General features: G+C 35.6%; 1 protein-coding gene across 1 annotated transcript in view; it reads right to left on the bottom strand.

The window, feature by feature from the left end:
* Window positions 1-20,790, bottom strand: part of ALK (ALK receptor tyrosine kinase) — a 680,353-nt gene extending 659,563 nt beyond the window's left edge. Inside the window, exon 1 of the mRNA XM_081944717.1 lies at window positions 19,713-20,790. Within this exon, the coding sequence (XP_081800843.1) occupies window positions 19,713-20,385 (673 nt within the window). The 5' untranslated portion in view covers window positions 20,386-20,790. The remainder of the gene's footprint in view (window positions 1-19,712) is intronic.
* Window positions 20,791-21,007: the final 217 nt, after the last annotated feature.

Consider the following 21,007-nt stretch of genomic DNA (forward strand, 5'->3'; position numbering starts at 1 on the left):
TCGCATTGCATTTTGGGGATTGGAGCATGCATGCATGCATTGGCACACATGCATACATGCTTTGTGCTCTCGGCACCAAAAAGGTTAGCCATCACTGCTCTAGGGAATTTCAAGCAGGTTAAAGTTCTATGTTTATGCCTCAAGTGCTCGAAAGCAATTTTTTGGGAAATCAAATCCAAGGAGAAGCCTTAATAATTAACTTTTACTTTATCAAAAATTGTTTTGATTTTTAAATAATTGTACAAATGAGAAGTTGAAAGTTATTGTTTTAAACATAGAGATTCTCTTTATTTCCCATCTTGAGGTCCCTCTCAGAAAAACAAATGGTATATGGGCTATTAGAATAAACAAACAAATATACACATGTTGTTTAAGATTGCAATCCTCAATACAATCCGTTGAAGATAATGGAACTTAGAACTGAAGACTAAATTAAAGCTTAAATGCACAGATAGTTCCTCAAGCTGTTTTTCATTCAGAAACGTAACAATAAAATCAGTGCTAAATTGATTAACAGCTCATTAATCAAGACTATCGTTTAAAAAATGTGTAAATCACTCCCATAATTATCCATTCCACACACCAAAAAAAAAAAAAAATCCGGGGGGGGGGGAGTTTAAGGATAGATATAAATTTGGATTTTGAGGTACTTTTTGTCTTAAGGTTTCCCATGTCCTCAACATTTCTGGATTATAACTTTCTCTGGTCTTATTTTGATGTCTCAAAGAGAAATGCCAGGTGTCCTCAAAGGGGAACACTGAAAGGGTGCTAATGATAGTGAAGTAGTTAAGGTTGGAGAAGACTACATTTAATGTCCATGCTTTTCATGTCTTCTTCTTGGTTAATAAATGCATACTATAAATGTTTTGTTATTCTGCTTGTATTTTCTTTTATTACTAATATGTGTACCATAGTATTTATGCTAGTACATATTTTCAGGAAGAGAAAAGGAGGGAAATGGGATATCTTAGATGGGATGAAGTTGAAACACCACATCAGTGAAAGAAAAAAATGTTGGAAATAAACAAAAATGGTTATACCACTGATGTAAAACCCTGCTTTGTCCTCTGCTTCATCTTAATTAAAATAATGTCAGTGAAAAAACCAGACAAATGCTTATTGTTCTTCTGATAGTGGATCCCTCATTCTTAAGAAAAACTGACTCAGATTTATTTTACTTTTATTTTATTATTTATTATTTTATTTTATTAAATGTATATGCTGCTCATCTCACTCTGTAAAGCAACTCTGCACTACTTTTAAAATCTAGTTGGGTTGTAGATGAAATGTAAAAAACTAATTTCACCACTTGGTGCTATATCCTACAGCAAAACAAAATAATGGACTTGTTTGTTATTCTGTGATCAAAGTATTTGAGTAATTAAGATATAACAGAAGACATCAATCAAATTTCAGAAAGATATAGTCATTACACGGAATTTTTTAAAAAAAGTTTTGTAAGGCTTTTTACTTTCCCCAAAGGAACATCTGGTTAATTTGTAGAATAATATTTTATGCAGGCTGTGTAAGATGCTTGTTTATTTCGTGATGTTAATAGCTGTTTAATTCAAACACCTGAGTCAATAGAGAGAAAAACATGGCACTTCTGATTATGGATATGATCCTGCATTTCATAAATGTTGCAGAAATGAATAATATACATTGTGAGCGGTTTTTTTTACAATTAACACTTTCATATCTGCTGAGTGGGGGAACATGGCTAAAATGGGAAGACAATGGAAGATGATCACTCTTTAGCTGAATCATGAAGTCTGCGTTTTTAGTTGGAAGTTTAATCCCTTATGCATGTTACCTGACAAAGATACATTCCAAAGTACTTTAGGGATCATATTTCCCTTGGTTATTTACTTTAAAATATACGTTTGTATATATATTTTTCTAAATAACTTTTCCAACCTGGCACCTCTAGATGTACTGAGAAATTGTAGACCTAACACATCTGGAGAACACCAGATTTGAGGAAGCAGTAATATGCAATTTTGTGATCCATGAACTTGGGTCACTGCAAAGATTAGGACAATACACTTTTATTACTGTTAGATAAATGGCATTGTACCAATAGCAATAATAACAATACACAAATATAGATGTAGCCTTTCTTTGTGGCTGGTAGGTATTTATTTATTTCATTACGTTACAATAAAAATACACACTGGGCAGTTCACTGATAAAAAATACTGACAACAATGAAATAGTACAATGATTAAAACAAGAAACAAAAGATAGCACAAACTGGGCCACAGGCAAAGCAAACCACAAGTCTGTCCTGCAAACCACACATTATCCAAAAGGGGTTTCAATTTACTCTCACCAAGGGCTTGGGCAAAGAGGCAAGCCTTCAAGGTTCTTTGACATACCAGCAGTTATTTCTAGAACTTTGATACTATGTCATGGGCATGTCACATAATGGCTTCCGCGGGAAGAATGCTTGCCTTTTTTTGAACATGTCAATTCATAACATACATTTGCCAGGATACAAAGAGTTCTTCTCAAATCCCCATTATCTCTTCAAGCTGCATAAAAATAATTCCAGCTACAACTTCCAGCTTTCCTTTGTCTTTTTTTTTTCTAAATAGGCTAGCTTGCTTCTGTTGCTTTTCTCTATACGTGAAAGGGTTTGAAAATTAAAGTCAAATAGAAGGAAACATGGAGATGTCAAAGGGAGGGCATTGTGCATCTCTACTACTGCTTTAGAAGATGACTTTGGGCCAGCCACTCTTTCTCAGCCCAAACCACCTCACAGGGTTGTTTTTAATAGATATTGCAGTTTCAATGTTTTGTGAGTAAACCTGTTCAGTAAGCACAAATACGAAAAAAAAGCAATTTAGTAAAAACATAATTAAAAACTAAAGCAAAATTACTAAAAGTGTTTTTAAAAATAGCACCATATGTCTGGTTGTAAAACTGTACCTTAACTGTTTCGTAAAGGAAGAGGGAAGTGGATCCAAAATAACTCCTCCCTTGACTAGGAGTAACACAAAAGAGAGCTTGATAAGGTCTCATAAAGTAAGGCTATCTTCAGAAAAGCCTCTCTGCGTTCTTAACAACCTCAACAAGAGAGATAATCATCCCACTGATTATCTGGCCCTCATATGCCCTCTAGGCTTTTAAAGTTTAATACCAATTTCTTCAGTTCTTTTCAAAACAATGCTGAATGAGTGAAGAGTTCAACAAAAGACAGCAAAGTCCACATTCTGAGCACAGAGGACTGCTGGTTTAAAAGAGGAATCAAAGAGACCATCTACCTTAAAATTAAACAGTCCTCTCTCTACAGAGGGGGAGGGATACCACACCACCTATTTCAGCAGTTCAAAGAAGGTTCCACATCCATTTGCACTATTCAGGTAATGCCCAAGTGATCTCAACAACTCTCAGAGAGAATGCTAATGACCAGATGGTTGCAAGAAGTATAAATCTTTCTATTTTCTGTCATTCAATCAGAACTGAAGAAACTTCTTGGATGAGAAGCGAAAAACCTCTTCAAAGGAAAACAAAGAAAGTCCAATTGCCTTTTGAAAAAGAACCTTTGGGATTATTGCTAAATCTGAGTGGCTCAGGCATAGTTGTACCTATAACTGGACAAATATGCTCCTTTGCCACAGCCAGCACTGAAAGAAGTTTAAAAGTATTCCCAGGCAATGGAATTGCTCTTTCAAGAGTGTTGTAACACCACCCAGTCATTTCTATTTAACCTTCCTGATCAGAAAGGACCCAGAAACTTGCTAACTAGATTCTTTAAGATTAAAACCTAAAAGCAGTTGATGAAAATGCCATGGATGAAGTTATCAGAACCTGCTGAATATTCCAAGAAAACTAGTGGAGCCAATGATTCTTAGCATAAGTGTCCTCCAAAGAAGTCCAAGCATTCTCAAACAAGATTCCCATTGAAATATAATCACTGCCTTTTAAATGGATGGAGAATAGTGAGGTCACCACTTTCCTAATGTTCTAAGGTGAAAATGGTTGTAATTAAGACTGGTGTGCAATATATAAGCTTTGTTGAATCAAGAAAAAAAGTTATGTAATACCTATAAGGAATCAACTGGTCATTGATTTAATGAAGGGCCAAGAGAACAAATGATAAATAACATATTACAAACCTATTTATATTATCAACCTATATACCTAAAGGAATCCCAAATAACAGGAAAAACAGTAATCTGAATTTTTTAAAAAATGATTTCTAATTTGAATCAGATATTCCTTTTGAATGAAGAAGGGATCTTAATCATGTCTAGGAAGAAGCTTTCTAAAACACATACACAAATGGATGCATATTTTGTTTTGAAACTTAAAAAAAATATTTCACTGACAACTGCAGACAAAATAAAATGGTAAACCTACAAGATTGCATGCTGCTGCATATTATGAAGACGCATGAGGGCATTTAAAATAATTTGTGCATAAAAGAATAAAATTATTGGTTGTCATCCATATGAAAAATGCATAGGCTGGTCTAGTGAAGAGAAGGACCAGGGAAGACATGATAGCAGTATTCCAATATTTGAGGGGCTGCCATAGAGAGGAGGGGGTCAAGCTATTTTCCAAGGGCACTTGAAGGCCAGACAAGGAATAATGCATAGAAACTGATCAAGGAGAGATTTAACATGGGAAATAAGGAGTAATTTTCTAACAGTGAGAACAATCAACTAATGGAACAGCTTGCCTTTGGAAGTGGTGGGACTTCATCACTGGAAGCTTTCAAGAAGAAACTGGATTGCCATTTGTCAGAAATGTTTGGGCGGGAGGTTAGACAAAATCCCTTCCAACTTTGTTAATCTGTTAATATAATTTTATGCTATGGTATTTTAACATCATTTAGTCATTGTAGTAATATGTTTTTATTGGGGAAAGAAGCACCCAAAATGAGACCCTTCTGTTGAAACATATTTTTCCATATAATTCCTATCTTATTCTGAGCCATTCTTATCTATATCCATGTTAGCCACGTTGAATGTATTTTTGAAAGCTATGATTGGCTGTGTTTGATTATAAATTCTATCTTCCTGAATATTTCTGGACAGTGTACTTGTGCATTCTCAATTGAAGGAGGTGATGAGAATTATTTCATCTATGTATTCATCTATTTTTTATGGTGTCTTTACTGATTCCTTCCATTTGTGAGCAACATAAGAATGTTGTTCATTCACAAAGTTCTAATTAATACTAAAATACTTTGTGTTGTTATTTTGTTTTATAGTAGAAATGAATTTAATTGTGAGACTGGTGTTTCTAGATATCAAGTTTAGCAAGAGCATCATATCAGTATGAAGGTCTCAAAATGTACTTCCTCCCTAAATTATTAAAACATATAAATAACACCACTATTCCACCTTGTCATTTTAAATTTTCCAACATTTATTGTTATGAAAAGAATATAGGTCAAACTTATCAAATCTGAATTTATGCTTCCCTGACATTTTTCTCCCACAAATTTCTCTGAATTACAGAGAAAAGACAAATGTGGCTCATTTCGGAATGGATCCTTTTCATCTGTGCATAACCTCCTATGACATAATATTTTTCCACCTGAATTTCCTTTATATAAAAGAAAACTCTTCAATACATTAAAAAGAAAGTTGAGAGAGTCTTTGAGGAAATGGAACATTCCATTTCCATTTCCAGTTCTGTCACTTGCTCATTGGTGTAATTCTACATATCTCTAGTCAAACTTGAGTCACCCAAAATTTAGGGGAAGATATTTCTAGGTTCTGGTAGGGATGTGGTGGCTGAGTGGCTAAGATGCTAAGTTGTCAATCCGAAAGGTCAGCAGTTCGGTGGTTCAAATCCCTAGTGCCGCGTAATGGAGTGAGCTCCCATTGCTTGTCCAAGCTTCTGCCAACCTACCAGTTCAAAAGCATGTAAAGATGCAAGTAGAAAAAAAAGGAACCACCTTTGGTGGGAAAGTAACAGCATTCTGTGCACTGTCAATGTTTAGTCATGCAGGCCACATGACCATGGAGACGTCTTCGGACAGCGCTGGTTCTTCGGCTTTGAAACGGAGATCAGCACCACCCCCTAGATTCAGGAACAACTAGCACATATGCGCGAGGGGAATCTTTACCTTTTACTTCTAGGTTTGGTGTAATGGTTCATGCACAATGTTAGAAATTAGGAGACCATGAATTTTAGTCTCAACTTAAACAGTTGGGTGACTTTGGGCTAGTACTCTCTCTCAGTTATAGTAAGTATGCAATGGGAACCACTTCTGGAAAAAGAATTTGTCTGAGCATTTACTAGAAATCAACACTGATTTAAAGGTGTGTGTGTATACGCACACACACATACCTTGGTTTGTATATAGTATCTTGTCTAGCTTACTATCTTCACATTATATTGTGGAATAACAAATGAAATGAATGGTCCCACACTTCCACAAAGCAATATTCAAAGTGAATATTTTTATATTGAAGTGTATCCAACTTGCATTGGACAAAAGAACATAGATTTCAATTTCTGAATGTGATAACTAGCTTAGACTAAAACAAATTGATCCCAACTTTCCGATCCTCTAAACACTTTGTCTGAATACATCATTTGTTGATTTTCAGCTATAATTATATTTCTACTAAATATTTACATAAAACAGTCTTAAGAGAGCCTGCCAAGTTTCAGAAACAGATGTATAAAATAGCCAAAGCTAAAGTAATCGCTTTTAAAGAAACCGTGCCTTAATTTTCTTATATTAAACATAGCTCCAGCTTGGCTATTACATTGCATAATATGTTGTTATCTACCAAAATTATAGCAAATTAGATTTGTTGCTGGGAAGTTTAACAATGAATTAAATTTGGACCACTATAAAATTGTATTTCAGGAATGCTAATTTTGGAATCATTGATATATGTTTCTAAATACATGATTCGGTAAACAAAAACAAACGCATACCATTATAGATCTTGAACTTTGAATATAAATTTACCTAGTGGTCTTCCCAGAAATAGGTCAAAGATTAAAAAAATCATTTTCTAAATCATGTGGCAAATAACTCCAAATGTCAGTCATTCATAAATTATATACAGACAGATTACAAACATGGTTTAAAACTACAGATTGTCAAATAAATTATTGTTCCTGAAAATTGTTTATAAAAAGGAAGAGAGAACTAACTAATAACATTTTAAAATATTTTACTTGGCAGAATCTACATTTCCTGGCTGCTGAAATATTTGGGCTTTTAACTAAATGGAGAAAGATGCTTATGGTGCTTCCCAACGGGAACTTCTCTTCCAAACAAGAAAGATTTAAATGAGTTACAATTTCCGAAGCCAGCTTTTTTGAATAAGGAAAGTTCAGTCCTTTATGAATCATTGATGAAACTGTCAAGGCAGAACATTATGTGGAACTGGTGATGTTTCAGCAAATTAGAGCATCTGAAACAACATATTAGCAGCTCTGCTTTTCAAAAATATTGAGCTTATAGGGGATAGTTCAATAGTCAAGATGCCCTCTAGGGAACCTCTTTTTCATGCTGATTGGCCTCTAGAAAAGCTTTCAAGGATTTTCTGCCACCTTTCCCCATTAGTACAGGAAAAAAATAACTGCATTTATTTACAGTATTACACAGGTAGACAGCTTATGTCAGTGTTGAGGTAACTGTCAACTACACTAACAGGGCTAATGGAGAAGACATGACATTCTGAATTAATTTAAGACAAGCAGAAACTGCTCTTTATGTTTTCTTCATGTTTAAATTGCTTTTTGAATCCTGGTTCCACACAGAACACTGAGAACCAGTGGGATCACTGGAATTAAGCTTCAATTAAGATCATACATTTGAATCTGGGTGGAATAGAATGGTCCCTCAGAACTGCCCTGTGTGGTTTAGAATATTGCATGTACACATATTTATGTATTCTAAATTCTCATGAAAAATTAATGAGATTTAAGAGGAATTGAAGTGACTCATCTGTGTATGTGCATGTATGAATTAACCCAAATGGAAATTTTCAGTCTTAAAAGTTAATTGATTGGCATCCTTTAGCATGCCAATTTGAGACTGGAACCTCCTGAGTTCAGAATTTTTTGAAGAACTTTCCTTATTTTCCATGTCCCTTGTGATTGTCACTAAAGTGATCCTCTGCCTCTATCATCTTCCTATATTGCTGGGCCCAATGTAGGTGCCTGTTTTCTTTAACCAGACCTTCACACCTTGGGAGATCCTGCTGGGAATATCTACACCTGTAATATAATTCCAACATTCTTTGTTCATTTACTCTAGAAACACACTTCATACCACCACCATCATGAGGAATGGGGCAGAACACAGAGTTCTGGTGGTAAAGATTAAATATTCCACAAAAAATGACCACAGTAATATTACATCTGATATCAGTATTAAATCACAATAAAAACGGCTACCAAATAATTGCTGCAAATTGATTTTTAAAAATTCCTAACAAAATAATTGATTTGTTCCAACATTCACTAGACAAGTTTCTGTTTTTCAGTCTAGCACTCTATTTGCTACTATTAAAATTACAACTTTTGTATTAAGCCATTAAATACAATTAATTCTTCACTGGGGCCACTAAATATTATTTTCATACATTGTAAGCAGATCAGAAATGAAGAGGTTTCTTGCATGAGAAGCAAAATGTTTCCAAGGGAAAAAAAGCCAAGAAAGACCTTTGGCCTTTTGAAAAACACCTTTGGGTCATGGTTCACTTAATGACAGTGGCAAAAAAAGTCATAAAATTGGGTTGGTCACCCAATGTGTTACTCATTTTATGACCATTATGAAATATGAGAGTAAGGGGCATGTTCATTTAAAGTTGTATGTCAAGGACTGTCTTATATATCAGTGAGGATGCTCCATCACTGTAGGCTTTCAAAAAGAGACTGGACAACCAGCAAGGGATTAGACTAGAAGAGCTCTGAGGTCCGTTCCATCTCTATTATTCTGTGTTCAATGTTCTATTAAGTTCTTCTGTCCACGCATACTGAAAATTGTAGGGGCTAAAAGGCTCTAACAGAATTACTGTTAACATTAAGCTGTAGCTACTAAGCTGTAGCTACATGTTTTATTTCAGAACTTATTTTTATTCATCCATTCATCCATCTATTAATTCATTCATCCATCCATTCATTCAAGATTATACTGTCCTTTTTCTGCACCACCCTGAGACCATTCCTGCCAGCTTCCAAAGCAACTACCACTTACAACTTCCCTAGACTGCCTGGCCAATGATGAAGGATGCTGGGATTTGCAGATCAGCAGCATCCGAAGCCGCCTTGACTACCAGTGTATGGCAGGTGGAACCTTCAGCCTCAGAGTAAGAGTCTCATTTAAGCTGGCTTCTCTCACCAATGACAGCTGACTTCATCTGTGACTTTATTCAGTTACAATGTCAATATTCTATCACAAAATTCAACCCTCCTTCCAGGTATGGGAATGCCTTTGGAATACTATAACAACCCAAAAAGCAGGGCGGGGGGTAGAAGCTGAATCTGTGAAGCACTTCATAACCACCTAAATTAATTCACCACATTTGAAGGGGGGATTTCCAAATTTGTTTCAAAGAGGTGAATTTGATGGGAATTTCATTGAATTAAACCACATTAAATTAAACCTCTTTGAAATTTTGCAGTTGACATTAGAAAGGATCACTGGGGTGACCATGTCTTAGATATAAAGACTTCAAATGCTTGAGGAAGTATCACCTAAAAGAAAGCCTTGACCTGATTCTACTTTCGATAAGGATCTGAAGATGCAGCAAGGCAAATTCTGTCTGAATATTAGGAGAAATGGCTTAGTGGTCAGAGCAGTTCAACAGTAAAACTAATTATTGATATGGTAAGTTTCTCCTTAGTGAAAGAAGGCTGGGGAAGACATCCGTCAAAGATGCTTTAATTGGGATTCCTATTCTGAGCAAAGCATTGGACAAAAGCTTCTAACACTCTGAATCCATGTTTCTATATCACATTCTTTTTTCAGAACTATACTCCCTGTATTAATGAAGTAGATAGAGTGTGAGCCACAAAATTCTATGTGATACTAAATGTATTCTCTTTATTTTGCTATTGAATTCAATTAGTCCTTTGCAGCAAAAACAACATGCTGATTTATTATTATTCTAGTTATACCCTACTTTTCTACTCGGGAGATATTCCCCTCTGGAAATAGATATACTCTGTTATTATACTCATTTGCGCCTTTATATCACAGCATACATAATATGGAGACTTAATCTTAGTATCATAAAAATCATTAACAAGATTGAAAGCTCTATAGTCCTAGAACAATTAAGCAGAATGTTTTAAGAGGCTGTCTCTAATATGAAACAATAGAAGCCAAGGGGAAAATTCCAGCATCCCACTGGCCACTAGAAAACCAAGGCAACAACACAAAATAGCAGATGAGGGACTGCTAAGGAAATAGCATTATGGCTGGCAGAGACAGCCATACTGTTACAACTACTCAGATTGGTGGCTGGATAAACTTTCTGAAGCAACAAATAGAATAGAATAGAATAGAATAGAATAGAATAGAATAGAATAGAATTCTTTATTGGCCAAGTGTGATTGGACTCACAAGGAATTTGTCTTTGGTGCATCTGCTCTAAGTGTACATAAAGAAAATTAAATAGATCCATAGCTCCATTGCCAATGATGTGTTTCCTGGATATCTTGCAGGTGGGAAATGAAAAGTAACAGTGCTGGGAGCTTTTAAAATCAAAAGACTTAGAGATTAGCATTTAAAATCAAAAGACTTAGAGAGACTTTTTGTATAGATGAAACGTTTTGTATAGAAAACATTAATTCTGAAAGAATTCTTTTCTTAAAGGATAACAATCCCTCCCAAGAAAAGGGAACAACAGATAGGGACTGCCTCAACAAGCCCTGTATTTGTGGGCCTGCTTTTGTACATTTGTCAAAAAGAAAGGGAAATAATTTGTCTCCCATCATACTTTGCCTAGATTTTCACAATGCAGCTTACTATGGAAAGGCAATTTTGTCCAAAGCAGTTTAAAATTATTCCTTCCTCACTGGGCTTTCATGTTTGACATCACCCTTGACTCAGCTAAATGGGGCATGTGAAAAAAAAAGTATCTTTGACTGGAGCTGTCTAGGAAAGCATCCAGTCAAAGGGAATTTTTGTATATTTTGATGTCAGTGCATTCTAATTATAGAACCTAATCTCTGTGCCTTCTCCTCTTTTGATTCCAAGTAGTAAAATAGAGATAGTAAACAATGTATTATCTTTCATATTCTACACCTTATCAGTAAGTGGGCCAGTCTAGGTGAGACGGGTAGCATACAACTCAAATAAATAAATAAATCTGAGCAAACTCTTCAAAGGAGAGATTTATTTTTTGCATGAGCACTTAGGAAGCACCTCTCTTTGAATCAATAAAGTAATAACATCTTTTTCCAGGCTCACCCAGCTGTTTCAGAAACTACTCACAGCTATTTTGGCATGCCTGTGCATACATGGTTATGTTGCTCCTCTGTTTTCTCAATGAATGAAATGGTCTCTGAATGAAAGGGGCTGTGCATACATTCCAATGCACAGAAAACTGGAACATGTAATGAAGCAGCTACATGAGCCTTGAAAAAATTCAGCTCTTTTCTTGATTCAATATCCTTTTTACATATTCCTGCACACTATGAAAGCCTTTGCACAATCAGAGGGTAAATATTACTTCACTTACTCTTCATTTAGCACTTAAATATGAAACGTCCTATAACATTACCATAGATATATCATGAAGATACTGCATACATTCATACAACTAATTATTGTATTTCGCAGGGTATAGTTGAAGTACTTGCATTAAACATACATTTTTAAATTAATATGATATTCTGTACAGCAATGTTTGTTAATAGGGTTTAAATATATGTTTTCTTATGTATTCATATGAGAAATATTCATATTGTCATATATACACACACACACATATACATACATACATACATACATACATACATACATACATATATATATATATATATATATATATATATATATATATATATATATATACATATTTGTTTTCGTAGATTTTCACGGGTGTAGGTATGCAATCTCAACCTTACACGGGAAAAGACCCGAATACAACAAAACCAGCATATATATATATATATATATATATATATATATATATATATATATATATATATATATATATATATATATATATATATATATATATATATATATATATATATATACATACATACATACACACACACACACACACACACACACACACACACACACACACTGATTGGGTGGGAGTTTGGCTGCATTCTGATTGGGAAGAGTTGTATTCAATCAGAATGCAGCCAAACTCCCACCCAATCAGTTCAAATCCCCACTGGCAGTTAAAAAGAGGAACCGGCCGAGACCTCACATTGCTCCTGGAAGCACCAAGCCGGAAGCACCAACCTGAAGATGATGAATGAGACTTCATCGAAACGACGTGAAGATACTTCCAATTCTACGCGGGGAAAAACCCGAACAACCAAAGACGTACATATAAACACCCGCGAAAACCTCAAAAAACAAATATACAAATATACAAATATACAAATATACAAATATACATATATACATATATACATATATACATATATACATATATACATATATACATATATACATATATACATATATACATATATACATATATACATATATACATATATACATATATACATATATACATATATACATATATACATATATACATATATACATATATACATATATACATATATACATATATACATATATACATATATACATACATACATACATACATACATACATATATACATATATACATATATACATATATATATACATACATACATACATACATACGTGTGTGTGTTGTATTTGTAACACAAATACATATATATATATACATATACATACACATACACATATATACAGTATATATATATATATATATATATATATATATATATATATATATATATATATATATATATATATATATATATATATATATATATATATATATATATATATATATATATATATATATATACTATATATATAATCAGGTTAAATAAACACATATTTTCCAACTTCATGACCAATGAGTGATATTAAATATTTCCTGTCTCCACTTTGCAATACAATGAATGCATTTATGTAGGTTGTTAAATTTATATGCCACCCATGTTGCTGTCCAAAGCAACTTTGGCAATCCATTTCAGACATGTAGAGAAGAAAATATGCCCAGACAATTTAGCTAGATAAAATGTTTTACTACTTCTTTTATATCTCAAGCCTGCAGACTTTTTTCAGAATAAAAACAGCCTCTGCTGAACCTCATTCAGAAACTCTTTCAAGACCAAAACTATCAAAGTGAAAAGACTTGAAAAGACTCCATGCCTAATTCAGAAAACATTTGATTCCAATTTATGTGTAGTTTGTATTCCAGTGGAAAAACTAATTCATAGAAGATTTCCAGTGAATTTTCAGTTTTCTTTCTTGTAATTTCTGTTTGGGGATAATGTTATCATCAAAAGTAGGTTAAAAATTAGACACAGACGAACACCTTTTCATACTGTCACATGCCTAATTTCTCCTTTAACAAATTTGTTGGCCAGAACTTTGCATGTATAAAATCAGAGAAGTCTTTTCCACTCTAAGTCCATACAGAGTTTAAATGTAACCAAATCTTCACTGAGAGAACCTTTCAGAATTGTTACTAAGCATCCAGCTGGTTTTAAGATGTCAGCATGACAATAAATCTAGAAAAAATGCAGTGACAAACCCATGGTACTTGAACAGCTTCTGCCATAGCCCTCAAATTAAACTAGTATTAGTCCACAAGAGTGCCATAGATTAGGGGAAATGCTCTCTGAAGAATAAAATTGAATTGTTACTTTCATTTCATTACTTTTGGGAAGACTTCGACATCTCAATTTGTCTTATAAATCAAAGTGTCATGACCTTCCGAATAATCAAACTATAGAGCCTTATCAGTGCTTTAAAACAATAATATCCATCCTACCAATATCCTGATATTATAAACCACCTAGAGAGTGCTGTAAAGTACTATGGAGTGGTGAATAAGTCCAAGTACTATTGCTATTGCTATAACATAAAATAATAATGTAGCTCAATTTAGTTTTCACCAGTACCATTCAGTTTATCTCCCATAACTAAAAGCAAAAAAAAAAAAAACCAACCCCACAGACACAGATATTCCCTAAACTCTGCTGAAGATGTTACCCAAACTGGTAATGAAACATTCAGAAACCAACCAACAAGCATGGAGAACGAACTTCCACCCTCAGTCTTCCGGAACTCAAAAGGAGAACCTAGCAGGTATGATAGAGGAATTGAAAAATTATAACATACATTATTCAGTGATGATCAAGCAAAGATGGAAGGAGTATTCTGAAATTCTGTAGAGGAGAGGTGTCAACATCCATGATTCATTTAAAAATATCCCCTTCTTACAAGAATCTCTAAACTAGAAGATGAATTTAGATCAGCATCCTGGTCATTGTCAAGGCTATATGAAGTGATAGAATATCTACAGAAAAATGGTAAACAATAGAAGAAAAATCAGTAAAAGTTCTAGTCAAGCTAAACGTGCTCTTCTCAGGAGGAACACAATGGCCAATGATTGAAAAAGGTTAATATTCATTCCAATACAAAGGAGAAGAAAATTAACACACAGTGGCAATGTCCTTAATGTCACATATTAGCAAAATAATGTTTAAGATCATCCAAAACAGATGGGAAAGGAGATGCCAGATATTGGAGCTTGCTTTAAAAAGGCCCATGAACACAATGAAAGTATTCTTCCAATTACCAGATCTAGCCACAGAGCCATTCAATAAGCAAACCACATAAATACTTTAACATTTCTCCAGTTATATCATGCACATTTCCAGACCTATTAATACTCTCATAGCATTTATGACTTTTTATTCAACAATGGACACAAACATTCATAACATTTGTATTTATATTAATTCCACACTTCAAGATATCATTACCATTCTTATAGAAATCTCTACTCCTTTCAGCACTCCTTCACCTTAATTTTTCTGAAATAATTTCATGCCTTTTATTTTTAATCCCATTAACTCAGCTGGAAGCTTCCTCTTTAGTCTGTTTCACTAACTACCAACACATTTTTTTTAAATTTCTATTAAAACATATTTATTTCTCTGCCTTCCATAATATCTTTCAGTCATTTTATTTATGCAGCATTGTGTTACATATTGTTTTTCATCCACAGCCTCTTTCACTTCATCATACCACTAAGCATGCTATTTAAATATTCTGTATTAACATAGCTCTACACACCTTCTTTTCCTGCAATTGTTCTTCCATACTAGTTTTTTTTCCCCTTTTTCCTTTCATGTCCATTTTTTTCACAAGATCTTGGCACTACCAAGATCTTGTGAAAAGATCTTGGCACTACCAAAATAATGGCCCATTCCTAACTCAGAACTTCTTGTCATCTTGTATCTTTCATGAGATTTGCTTTTTATCATAAACAATCTTTTAAAATTCATTTCAGCCAATATATCACAAGCAAAAACAAAATCCAGTTTTACCCTGAACTTGCTCCCATTGTTCTATGCAATCTAGAAACTCTGGTACAAAGTTTATCTTGCACGGATATATACTCTTTCCTGTGTCCCGACTTCTGGGATATATCTATACTTTATTAACACACATTCCATATGCATAGCCTTTATCAGGTATATCCAAATATACCTTTTAAATATATGAGAATTTACTAGTATAGGAGTTAAATCTTTATTTTTATCCATAGATTACCACCTACAGATTTCTTGCCAAATTATGTGTGTGAATTAGCAAATGGCATTGTTTTCAGAAGATCTAGTAAGAGCTGAAATCCATGGACCATTGATTTATAGATCTTGACCCAAGTTCATACTTTTATTGAGCTGTGGAATATCTTCTATATCCACCTTCAAATTAGATTTCTACTCACATAAATAATAAACACAAAGGTCTCTTTTAAACATTTTGCTTCCCTCAAAAGGGGAGAAAAGGTTAATCCAATATCCATATAAATGAATGGTCTGTGGAATATGTTGCCTACACAATCTATTATTTGTATGTTGGAGTTCAAAATAGCCCACTTCTCTGTCATTAAAGAATAGCACTTTGTGCTGGTACATTAAACCCCGATAAACAATAGTAAGTGTTTCTACTTTAAATCATTTGTGTCCTTGCTTCACATATAATTTGAGAATTGTGTAAAACTTATGTTTAATATTTGCCATGAAAAACATGTTAAAATATTAGTATAAATTTCGTGCTTGCTTAGCTTTCTACCATCAATTTCTGAAGAAATAATATTCTACTGCCATGTTTCATAGAGCATTGCTCATCATCCTTTAAGATTACTTTTCTTACAATATTTCACTGTCTGTTTAAAAATACAGCCCTTACACACTGAGGGTCACCCTTCATAGAGAAGTGATTTATTGAACAGACAACTTCAGTTAAGCATTTTTTACAAGCTTCTTAATGTGTAGAAGGCTATAGCAGCAAGGACATTTACTTGTTCATTTAATACCTAAACTATAGTTCAGATGAATTCTTCATTTTTAGACAATATTTTAATATTGGCTTAGACCAACAATAACTTTGCTTACTAAATAAAAAAATAACAAATTGGTGGCAGTCATGAACTACTCACTACAAAGAAAGTGAGGGAAATCTTGTCAAACACAGTGTAAAAGCTTTGCAGTGCCAATGCCATTGTTTGCAGCATGTTTCCAATCAATTTTAGCAATAGAACATTTGTGAAGCTAACTTTGGAGAAAGATGTTGCTTTGCTATTCTTGCAACAGCTTGGCTGGTACTAGCAGTATTGAAAGCCCATATGTAGATAGGTTTCTACCTGTGGATAGTGGTGTTGGCAGAACATTGAAGAAACACACTGAGAATGTGTAGAACTGAGCTGCAAAAAGCCAGGGCATTCCTAGATGGCAGCAAAGAAGTACAGAAAACCTTAACACTTCTCCACCACCATATTTTGCAGCCTAGATCTGGTAGCATTAGAATGCATGGGCATAAATAATAAATTAAATATAGTTGTTAACATAATGGCTTGGTTTGCTGTGGATGATAGTGATAGAAAACAGAAATATATACAATGATACATATATACTGACAAACATACACACATATATGTAGTCATAGTTTGTTATTTAGGACCAATAGTAGATGACCCAAAATCAGAATATTATTTATATCTGCTATAAGTAATAAGGAGAAAAATGCCCAGGTCTGAACTGTACTTTCTTAAAATCCTATTCTTGATGTTCCTGGAATTGAGGTCAGAGAATCAATGGCATTTTATTAAGGAATCTACTTGGAGGTCACCAATCATGAGTAGGAGTTCTCTTTGTCCAAGTGTAGTTTCAGCTACAAGTAATTTCAGTAATATTAAACTTCTGACCTGCTCATCCCTATATAAGATTGAATCTGAATGCTTCAGATTTCATTCCATAATTTCGAACTAGGTTTCTTTTGAAATATTTACAAAAATTAGCAACTATAAACATAAAGATTCTAGCACTCTATTTTGGAAATTTCATAGAATCACATTTTGTTTTATAATGACTAGTTTATATACCTAAGGGAAATTATAAGGAGTACATAACATTATAGAAGAGGAAAAGGGCTTTTATGCAGATAATATTAGTGCTGAAGAAGTGGAGATTGGGAAATCCATCTAAAAAGATTACAGCAAGAAGATACCCAGTTCAATAGTTGTTTGTATTAGTCTAATATTGCTGAAGTGTAATGAAACTGCATCTTTATATGAGATGGTTTGCCAATTCCTTAAAAGAGGAGTGAAGTTCCATCCAAAATTCCCTTTAATTTAAGTTTATTCATAGGTTGCATGGCTATATATTGGAGGCTAGTATATTGCAAGTAAATTCTAACTCTCTCCAGCAAAACTTTATCCAATGAGTTTCCTTCTCCTTAAGCAAACATCTCAACAGGTACCCAGCCTAATGCTAATTACTGAAGATCACATGCTCTACAGCAAATTTACAGCCTAGCATTAGGTGATACAAATGCTTTGGGATGAGGTGAGGAAACACTGGCAATATGTAGAAAGGAAAAACATTGAAAAATATGATTCTAAAAATCTTCACCATGGTAGACTGAGGAATGAAATCTGGCTATGCTACATGAAGTCTAATTATGTCTCAGTGCTTGCACTTTTTTAGCAGTTTAGTTTGTAATTCACAGAACTACATAAATTTGAAATATAATATTTTATGCTCTCAGTTTTGAAAACTGGTCTATCCCAGTGAGCCATATTGTAATTTTTTTTAAAAAAAATGGGCTATTAGTCTGCAGAAATCTCCTGATGTAGGCAATGTGTTTAAGCTATTTGCACTAAAATATTAAGATACTAATTATGATTGGTTAATTAATGGGAACAGTTTATGACCAATGACAAATCCTAATTTTAATTTAATCAGAGGGTGGATTTTGCAATTATGAATCTCAGTTATATTATTCTGAATGAATAACTTTTACATTTCAGTTAAAAAGAAATGATACTTGCTAGTAATGAGTCATTGTGTAAAATAGTTCTTAGGGGTTTTTTTTAATGAATAATTTTTCAAGGGGATGTTAATAAGGTTTTTTCTCAACCTGCACATCTCATTTTCCAGGCTAAATGCATTCAAGATCTTACCAGTCTCTAAACAATATTCTGTTTAGATAATTATTTTTATTATGGACAGTAAGTTGTGTGTAAGCTTCACTGAATTCAGTGTGGCATGTTTCTGCCAAAATGCATAGGATGTAGAACAGACTTATGTTCTACAAATGTGTAAGATGGCCTATGGGTGATATGTGGGAAACATGGGGATTAGTCCAACACATCTGAAGGTCATTGGAGTGTTACAAAGATTGATTTAAAAGTAACATTACTTCTAAGTAACATTATTCATGTCTTAATTACACTACAGGAATTCCACTAAATGAAACTGAATTTCTCCAGATTATTGTTCCTTCTTGGGGAAAAAAACTCCTTCTTAATAGAGGAAAAAGAAATGTTATATGAAGTTAATTTTTTTACAATTAACTCAACATAAAAGTTTGATAGTTTACTGTTTGACATGTTAAGATTTACAATAACTTTATTGCAGTCATTAACCAGCACATTAACTTCTTGCAGTGCATTACTCTCCAACAAACCCCTCAGAGCTACATACCGGAGAGGAAGAGACATTTGAGCGCTCTGAACTGGGAGGGGGAAATTAATTTTTATTTAATTTACATACTCATTGTGTTATTCCCTTTCAGGATATGCATCACTATGCAGAATACAGAAAATTAACAGTATAATGGATATTTTTTAAAGAAAACAATACATTCTATTTGAAAATGTCACAGCAAATCACAAACTCTTTCCAAAGGATGTTTCTGAATTAATATTACAAGAACTACAGTAAATTGGGAAGGCTCGCTTTATCTGGGGTAAACGAGAGCAGAGATTTAGAAAGCCACCCTAGAATTCCTCCTAACATAAAAGAGGATCACTCTCACTCTGTTAGTTTCACTCCCGTTACGTTTCCCAAACTTTCCCCAGAGACAGACTAGGTACCCCCCCACACCAGCATCCAAACCTGAATGAACCTGACTTTATCTAGGTTGCTGAAGTCGCCAACTATTCTCTCACCTCTGGTGGCCATCTGGAAAAATAGGCGGGGCCGGGATGCCCTGATGGCCGCTGATAAGCTGCCTTCCCTGCCCAAGAACGACGCCTTCCTTTCGGGCATCAACCGAACTCTCAGCCTGCCTTCCCCGGAGCGGATCCACCAGCTGAATTCCTCGGTGAGAGTAAACTCGAGCCGGCTCGCCGTCGCCACGACTCCTTCCTGGGAACGCCACGCACAGTCGTCCCTCAGGTTGGCTTCGCCCACTTCCAGCACCAGCTGCTTGGCGCGGCGCAGCTTTCGCACCGCACCGGCTTTCAGCACCTTGGACTGGGCTCTGGCGCGGCCGGCGGGCTCCGAGGCTCCGCTCCTGGGCGGCCAAGAGCTGGCGGCGCGCAAAAGCGGCGGGCAGTCCAACACCAGGCTGCAGTGCGCCTTGAACCCGCCCAAGGCTTCGCTTCTGCCCCCGTCTCCCAGCACCAGCTCCCTCAGGTAGGTCCGGAACAGCGACGGCACGATGAAATCCATCGCCAAGCTCTTTCTCTGCTGCCGGGAGAAACTCGGGGCATCTCGAGGCGGCTGCTGGCCGCCAGCGCGAGAGCCCGAGAAGGGGCTGCCCGCATCCACAGTTCCCACTTGCGTGGCAAAGATAAGGAGAGGAGCCAGAAGGAACGGCGGGAAACCAGCACCTTTCATATTATCAGGGACGGCTAGGTGACCCCCCCCCCAAGAAAAAGATTTTCTGTCCCAGCGATCCCCCGAGTCCAGTCCTCCCTTTAAGCCAGATTCACGGCCGGTAGAGCCACTCCGGGACCCCCTTCGCAAGCCGCGCGTCTAAAGGTCTCGTCCTATTCCCGAGGCGCGCTCTGCCTTGGAAGGAGCGGGCTCGGAGGGGAAAGAGGGGTCTCTTCGTTTCGATCTGGCGCCAGTCTCTTTCAGCGGAGCGAAGAACTCCTGCACTCCCAGCTGGCCAGATGTTCGGGAAGAGGGGCAGCCAGCAACCCCGGCTCGGCCTTTTTCCACGTCGGAAAGGACCTTTGGTCGGATCCACCGGGGGCAGACTAAAGCTTTTCCTCCGGGATCTTCCAGCCCCTGCCCAGAAATGAGGGTTGTAGAGTAGGGAAGGAGGCGTCGTTTATCGAATCGTCCCTTAAACGTCCGGGTCCTCTGGTCTCCAGACGAGCCGGCTCAGGAAGCCGCGGGCTGCCCCCTTCCACGTTGTATCTCGCCCGGCTCCGTATCCGTCCTAAGCGAGGCGTGCGCTCTCGGGGTTTCTTACTAGCGGGACTGAAATGAAGGTAGCCCCCAAAGAGAGGGT

Source organism: Natrix helvetica, assembly GCF_964273705.1.
Source record: "Natrix helvetica genome assembly, chromosome: 2".
Lineage (NCBI taxonomy): Eukaryota > Metazoa > Chordata > Lepidosauria > Squamata > Natricidae > Natrix > Natrix helvetica.